Genomic DNA, 8,160 nt, shown 5'->3' on the forward strand with positions numbered 1-8,160 from the left:
ATTGCATGTTCTGCCTCTTGTTGCTGGTCATATGAAAGGAATTTCTTGAAGGAAAGTGAAAAAAAAAGTTTATTTAACGCACACACACAGAGTGCACGCAGGCACGGGGAAAAAACTAATAATATTAAATATTAAAACCTCGCTGCAGAAAAAGCTGGTGGATTCAGAGTTCTTTCTGTAGGTGTGGTGTGGCTCCTCCCAAGGTCCAGAGCTGGAATGCAGCATCCTTGAGCCTCCCCGCTGGCTCCCAGCTATGGTCTGTTCTTGGACCAGAGCAAAGCTGAACAGTTCCAGAATGTTATAGATGAGTAACGTTGTCTCTCACAATTAAGAGATAGATATTATGTGTATGTTAAGATGTATAGTGATGTTATTGTAATATGTCCTGCCATAGTCCTTTTTCCTCTCCCCCTTGTAATAGGCTTAGTAGTCAGGCATTTGGAGAGGGCCGGCTTATTACTAGGAGGCGCAGCATAACAACACCTGACCTCCAATCAAGACAAAACTTTGGGAGGGGCTAAGGGTATAAAAGATAGAGCATCCATTTTGTAGACGAGCATGTGGCTGCTAGTCACAGAGACTCCCAGAGCTGCAATTTTTCCTTATGCAGTCCTTTGTTGTATTTTTTTTGTTAAGGTTTAATAAACCTTTTAAAATTTTAAAAGTGAGCATCATTTCTCACAAGAAGAAGCCACAGAAGTCAACAGAGAAGCTGTATGCAGTCCCAGGAAAGCTTCTTGCCTCAGCTAACAAAAAAGAAGCTAGCTAAACGCAAAGATGTTCTTCCTCTTCCTGCTACACAGCACAACTGAGAAAACATGGCAGAGGATGTGTGTTTGAACACAGACCACCGAAAGAATTCCCCCAGCTTCCCTTCCCTCTCTCAGACCCAGCTGAAAGTTACAGGACCCATTCCTGGGCATAAAGCATACAATAGGGGATACAGTATTATGAAGTCACCCCAAGACACTAAATAACCAATTGATGTCCCCAATCCTGGAGGGAGATCTGGTCCAGGCAAATTGGCTCCAGCTTTTCCTCTAGGCATTGGAGTTCCCACCTTTCTGCCTGGTTCACAGTGCTCTTAGCTTTGGGGAAATGCAGCTTGTTTTTCAGGAGAATTTAATTGAGTGTTTGTGTGGCAGGAGACTGTTCCATAGCAACTCCTCCAAGCTGTCCTTGTGGCAGCAGAGCTCTGGTGTACTCTTCTAAGCTGCTTTAAATGTAGGGTAGGCTTACTGTGAAGTCAGCATGCTCCTTGCCTAGTGGTATTAACATGGAGTAATTGTTCCCATTTGCTTTTTGCAGGCTCGCCAAGCAGCCCCATGTGTGCTCTTCTTTGATGAGCTGGACTCCATCGCCAAGGCCCGAGGTGGGAATATCGGTGATGGCGGTGGTGCTGCAGATCGTGTCATCAACCAGATTCTGACTGAGATGGATGGCATGTCCACCAAGAAAAATGTCTTCATCATTGGTGCCACCAACAGGCCAGACATCATTGACCCAGCCATCCTGCGCCCCGGCCGCCTGGATCAGCTCATCTACATCCCCCTGCCCGACGAGAAGTCCCGGGTTGCAATTCTTAAGGCCAATCTGAGGAAATCACCAGTTGCCAAGGTAGGATCTGTGCTTTGACTGTGTCTGGCTTTGGTTTGCTATAAGCTGCAAATGCTCCTTACAAGCTGGGGATAGAGCAGAGGGCTGGTGACTGCTCCATGCAATCCAGAGCTGGGAAACCTTCAGTCCCTGAAGGATGGAAGTGAAGAAGTAGGGGGAGGCTTGAGCTCTGAGAGTAGGTATTAATAAAGGTAGGTATTGGTGTGTAAGCATAGCAGGTCTTTGTCACATGGTGGAGTTCTGCCCACAGTGTGGGAACAGGAAAGCCTGTTATGGCAAGATGGAAAAGATTCTTGTACTCTGAAAGAAAAGTAAATGTAGAAAACAGGTGGGAAATTGAAACTGAAGAGGAACTACTGAAGTTAATTGTTGCTGAGCTGAATTGTTGCAAGAGCTATGTTCCTTGCATAGGGAGCAGGCAATAATGAAACTGATAGTTAATCAGAAAAAAACAGATGTCAAGTGAGAGCTCGAGCTATTTTATGCCAAGCTTACCTTTTTAGGTGCTGTTGGGAAGGAAAGCTTCAAAGGAGGTTGCAGTACTACTCTCTCAGTTGAAGGGAAGGAGCAGAAGATTGGTTGTCATGGTCTGCCTGTGTATCATTCCTATTTCTAGTCTGACAGCGTTTCATTTGACTCCTTATGCTGAGACCAGAGTAAATATCCTAAATCTACAAGATAACCTGCCTCTTCTTGAGGGTAAACAATGCAGAGGCATTTTTCCCCTTTACTCCACTCTCGTGATACCCCACCTGGAGTACTGTGTCCAGCTCTGGGCCCCCCAGCATAGGAAGGACATGGAAATGTTGGAGTCCAGAGGAGGCCACAAAAATACTCAGGGGGATGGAGGTCCTCTGCTATGAAGACAGGCTGAGAGACCTAAGGCTGTTCAGCCTGGAGAAGAGAAGGATCTGGGGAGACTTCATTTCAGCCTTCCAATACCTACAGGAGGCTTACAGGAAAGATGGGGAGGGATTCTTTGTCAGGGTGTGTAGTGATGGGACAAGGGTGAATGGCTTCAAACTGAAAGAGGGCAGGGTTAGATGGGATACTGGGAAGAAATTTTTTACTGTGAGGGTGGTGAGGCCCTGACACAGGTTGCCCAGAGAAGTTGTGGATGCCCCATCCCTGGAAGGGTTGGTACTGGATGATCTTTGAGGTCCCTTCCAACCCAAACCATTCTGTGATTTACAGCTGCTTCCCAGGATCTTACTGGGTGTGTGGGGAGTATGGCCTGCCTTTATACGTGGTTAACTTTTCCCAAAACCAAGAACTTAACAGCTTATCTTTTCAAAATTGGCCAAAGCTGAGGCAGCACCTTTATACCATGAGATCTAAAGACACTTTTTTGTCACCTGAGGATGTGAGGTATAAAGGACAGGCCTCTCTTGGGGGTTGTTTTTTTATTTGTTTTTTTGTTGTTGTTGTTGTTTTTGTTGTTTTGTTTGGGTTTTTTTCCACTAGGACGTTGACCTGGATTTCCTAGCTAAGATGACCAATGGCTTTTCGGGGGCTGACCTGACAGAAATTTGCCAGCGTGCCTGCAAACTGGCCATCCGCGAATCCATCGAGAGTGAGATCAGGCGAGAACGTGAGAGGCAGACCAACCCTTCTGCCATGGTGAGTGGGATACTCCGAGCTTTCCCCACTTTATGACACAGGCAGCCCACCTCTGCCTGTGGGTGAGGCAGGATGCATTCCTCTTCATAATCCTCAGTTGGGGATGAGTGGGGTCTCAGCAGAGAGCATGGAATGGGAGCATGAGACCCTCCTGGGGTACCTCACTGTCAGCATTGCTCAGAAAGCCAGTCCCTGCTGCAGCCCTGACTTAGTCTGCCACAGTGTCTCTCTCCAGTTCCAGCTTTGGTGGGTGTTGGAGCCTCCTGATCTAGTGGGAGGCTGTGTGTGGCTGTTGGGCTACAGAGCTTGGGCATGCAGCTCACCTGGTTCCTCTGTCCTGCTGCAGGAGGTGGAGGAGGATGACCCGGTTCCTGAGATACGCAGGGATCACTTTGAGGAGGCCATGCGCTTTGCTCGCCGCTCTGTCAGTGACAATGACATCAGGAAATATGAGATGTTTGCACAGACCCTACAGCAGAGCCGTGGCTTTGGCAGCTTCAGGTAAACATGAGAAGGGTAGTGTGGCTCAGTTAGTCCCAGAACAGAGCATTGAGGCAGCTTTCTGCTGGATTCTGGGTAAAAAATTCTCTCTTCCACTGCATTTTCCCCAGCATGTACAGCAGAAAGCTGAGTGTGTGGCAGGTGTAGGCTGTGCTGCAGGTTGGTTTTAGCTGCTCTCTTAGTACTCCTGAAGTCCAACCACCCTTTTTCCTTTAACTCAAGTGTCTTGATTTAAGACAATTTAAGGGGAGCACTCTAAAATGAGTTACCTCCCCTTATAGCTTTAAATAATCCCTTTCTACCAATAAGGAGAGACAAACATGAGTAGATATAAGTGAAAAAATAAAAGTTTACTAAAAAAACAGAACAGCAACAGGCAAAAAAATAACAGTGATAATCACTAGTTACAAAGTTGCTAAATCTCACAGAGTCCCCAGGAAGAGAAACTCAAAATGGCAGAGTAAACCCCCTGAAGATGGTGCCCTCCACAGATGACCATGTGTGGGGAAACATAGGCAAAACAGTTTAATCTCCACCCATAAATGCAGAGGAGGTCCCCCTAATTGTCCCGTGGAACAATGACAAAATGGCGGAGAGTCCTCTTTCTGGTCCATGCATTTGAGAGAGAGAACAAAGGAATCAATGTGGCAAACAAGCCTCCACATTTCCAAAGCTCCTTCCTCCCCCCCAAACAAACAACAGGAACAGGGGCAAACAAAACCTGGGAAAACTATTTCTGTCCCAAAAGAGTCAATGCTGCTGGGGAGCTGACATAGGCTCTCATGGTGGCTCAGCAAGCTTCCTCTCTCTCTCTCTCTCTGCCTCTTCCTTGGCCAGCTGGATCCAGCCAGTGTCGGCACTGCAGCCTCCAAGGCACTGGTGTTGGTGCTGCTGTCTCAGGTCCCTGTTCTGATTGATGGGGGAGAAAAAAAAAAAAACGGACTTCTGAGCACCTAAGAATGGTGGCCCAACCTCGACTGGCAAAATTCAGTCTGTAGCAGTTTTCGATTGCAAAATGCAGCTTCTTGTGTTGCTACTGTTGCTAGTAAAGGCAAGAGAGAACTCTGCCTTCATGCCCCAACTTTAAAAAGCCCAAGCATCCCCCAGCCCCACAGTTCAATTTCCAGCCGCAGGGTCTTAAGGAGACAGTAACAATCTTTGGGCTCAGATGGATATGGACTACAATAACATTTTGGGTTACCCAGGACAAGTGATACGCAGAAGTCATATAAGCCTTTTGCATCATCTGCTGTAAGGTTTCATCCCATTCCTCCTGCCTGTCCTTGTCACTGGGGTTTGGCACAGAGGGAGGGTATGGCACTGACCTGCAAGGAGGCTTTTAAACAGCATCTCTTCTCTCCTGTCCTGCACTGCTGCACGCAGGTTCCCATCAGGCAACCAGGGCAGTACCGGTCCGAGCCAAGGCACAGGAGGTGGCAGCGGGGGCAACGTGTACAGCGAAGACAATGACGACGATCTTTACGGTTAACACTCAGCTTGGTGGACCAGCTCCACATTAGGCCACATTGTACAGCAAAAAATATCCAGTGTTCAGTGGACTCTTAGCTTCTTCATTCTTCAGTCAGAACAGTGTAGCTGCACACCAGACTTTGTATAAGGAATATTTTCTGCAAACACAAATCCAGAGTGGTGTTCGGTTGGGAGGCAGACAGTGAATTAACAAGAAGGGGAACTGACTTAATTTCTGAGAAATTTCTGTGCTAGTTTATGTGGCAGAATCAGCAGCTTTAGTAAAGAATACAATGCTAGCCTGTATTAAAAAAAAATCCCACAAAAATGATAAAAAATAATAAAAATCCCACAACACTCCTTTGTGTGTGCCTGGTACAGTGTAGTTTGTGTTGTCCCTGTAAACTCCATGTCTCATGCTATCTGAGCACTCCTCAGTCTGGTGGAGCCTATATGTATGCATGCTTCTCTGGTGTGTTCGAGGTTGTTTTTCATTGTTATGTCTCTTAGCCCAAGTTAACAGAAGAAATTGATTTGGCAGTCTGTCTCTTCCCTGCTTCAATTTGGCAGGAAGCACCAAGAGAGCCTGATAGCAGGTATCTCTTGCTTCTCTGATGCTGGCCCTGAGCTGTTGGGTCTCCTGCTGCTTTGGCTCCTCTGCAGCAAAGGATTTCAGTAATCCTGGTTCTATCTGACCTGCCTGAAGGTTGGTACAAGGGGGCTCTTGGGTTGTCTCTGAAGTTTGTGGTGCAGCATGACCCTATTATTAGAAAAGGGGATGCTGCAGCACTGTTCATCAGGCTTTGTGGAGAGATTTTCCCCCTTCCCCTGCAGTACTTTTGAAGTTCTGATGACAGGCATGGCTCTCTGCTGCCAGCCTGCCCCTTTTTTTGCCTCATACTCTGTAGTTGGGTTTTGATCATAGTTCTTATCCTTCCTTTCTGGTTACAGGTTGCTGCCTTGCTCCTTGGTTTATTTTCCCTTCTCTGAACTGTACTGCTGTACTTCAGCGTTTTATATGAGAGAAGCCCTGGGTCTGGTCTCATGCACACAGGAACAGTGTGGCATGCTGGATATGATCCAGCTGTGAACTGAAGGGGAGAGCCTGTTTGAGACAATGGCCATAAGACACGCAGAGTGGTCATGTGCTATTGACTTGGAGAGTGCAGGAACTGAGGATTTCTGCAAAGTTTAAATGTTGATTGTGTGGCAGAAGGGTGCCCTAGGCTTTTGGGGCTGAGCCACACTGAAGAGGGCAACCTCCCCTGTGGCAGGAGTTATGTGGGTCCTGAGCAATATGAGTTTCAGCCCCAGAGCTTGGCAGACCTAGGAGAACTTCAGCAACCTGGCTAGATTTAAGGGGAGAGGGGAGGCATGCAAGAGTCTTGTCTCAAAATGGTAGAAGGATGGGACTATCCATGAGAGGGGGACTAGTGCATGGCAATGGGAAAAAGAACACCTGCTGTGGTAGAACATGTAAGCCCCTGGGAAGTGGGGGTAGCCCCTTCTCAGGTCCTCTGTCCTGCTTAAGAGCTGTCTCCCCACCAGCACCACTCTTGCCCTGTCCTTATGCCACCTCTGTTCTGCTTTGCAGAGAAAATGCTGGCCACTGTCTATGGCAGCAGGGTTAAGGATGGCCTGTCCCTCTCAGGCTGGCACTTCCCTTTCTGGGGATAACTGGCACCTGAAAACCTTTACTCCAGGGCTGCTTCCCTGCCTGTACTTTTCTCTGCTGCTCTGTGCTCCTCCAAGCAGGGTTGATGCAGGTACTGGCTTCGCTTTCATTGTGTCCTACCTGTTCATCAGTGCAAGCCCAAGAGAGGCAGTTCCAGCCAGGGCAGGAACCAGCCACCTGGGAAGGTTCTTCACCCCTGCTGGGAGCTCTCTAGGACTCTTCCAAAAACCTTCCTCAGCTCTGGTATTGGATGAATTTCTTCCTGCCAGTTTGGGGATGTGACCATTCAGCAAGCCCCCAGCAGATCTACCCTGGCATCTCTGCTGTGGAGGCTGGGACAAGCAGTGTATAGGAGAGTAGGGTGTATGTGTCCCAGCTCCCCAAAGCCTTTCCTGCTACCTCTCATAATTGCAAATGCTAATTAAATCCATCACAAGGGCTTGAAACCCTCATATTTTTTCCCTGCCACCTCTGGGACATGGTTCCATGGTTCCTCGTGGGGACAGCACCCACAGTGGCACTGAGAGCATCCACCCTGCACTGGATCTGTGTAAAACTGTTGGAGGGCTGAAGGTGTTCCCCAAATCAACACCTGCATCTATCAGGGAGCTTGGCTAGGGTCTCCCTCACCCCCATGCATCTCCACCACCAGCAGCCCCAAGGACTGTATTTGGCCCCAATCTGCTCTTTTCCAGGGGCCACCCCTGCAGCAGAGACCCCTGGAAGCTGCATGGGCAAGAGCCTTTCCACAGCATACTCCTCCCCTGTCCAGGATCTTGCTGGGGAGACTGGGCAGCCCCAAAGGTGCTGGCAGGAGGAAGGTGCTGTCAGCTGGAGCTTGTCCTAAATGGAGCAAAATTAGTGAGGTGAGCAGCTGAGGGAGGTCCTTTCTTCACTGCAGTGGTTGGCATCTTCTCATGCCCCCTGGGGTTCCCCAGAGCTACATCCCCATGTCCTTGTGTGTCCCGTGTCCATCCCCTGCCCCCAGCCTTACAGCCAGGCTCCACAGAGGGCCATGTGTTGTGGATGCTGACAGTCTGGTCAGAGAGAAAGTCAGCCTTCTCAAGCTCCCCCAGAGTAATGCCTGGGAAAGTTTATCTGACTTTCTCTCTGACCAGACTCTCAGCATCCACAATGTGTAGCCCAGCCATGGTGTATGGAGAATGAAGGACTGCATCCCCTTGCCCCAGCCAAGGCATTGGCATTAGAGGTTGGTCCCTGACCCAAGAGATTGGGACCCTACAGCACCCCAAGTCTCTGGGCTTAGCAGGGTGCTT

General features: G+C 48.7%; 1 protein-coding gene across 1 annotated transcript in view; it reads left to right on the forward strand.

Annotated features, from left to right (window-relative positions):
- The window catches only part of LOC121359113 (transitional endoplasmic reticulum ATPase-like), a 47,444-nt gene extending 41,876 nt beyond the window's left edge, over positions 1-5,568 (forward strand). The window contains exons 14-17 of the mRNA XM_041477822.1: positions 1,309-1,617; positions 3,082-3,237; positions 3,584-3,738; positions 5,122-5,568. Of these exons, the coding sequence (XP_041333756.1) occupies positions 1,309-1,617; positions 3,082-3,237; positions 3,584-3,738; positions 5,122-5,227 (726 nt within the window). The 3' untranslated portion in view covers positions 5,228-5,568. The remainder of the gene's footprint in view (positions 1-1,308; positions 1,618-3,081; positions 3,238-3,583; positions 3,739-5,121) is intronic.
- The last annotated feature ends 2,592 nt before the right edge of the window (positions 5,569-8,160 follow it).

Source organism: Pyrgilauda ruficollis, unplaced genomic scaffold (genome assembly GCF_017590135.1).
Source record: "Pyrgilauda ruficollis isolate IOZ18807 unplaced genomic scaffold, ASM1759013v1 scaffold414, whole genome shotgun sequence".
Lineage (NCBI taxonomy): Eukaryota > Metazoa > Chordata > Aves > Passeriformes > Passeridae > Pyrgilauda > Pyrgilauda ruficollis.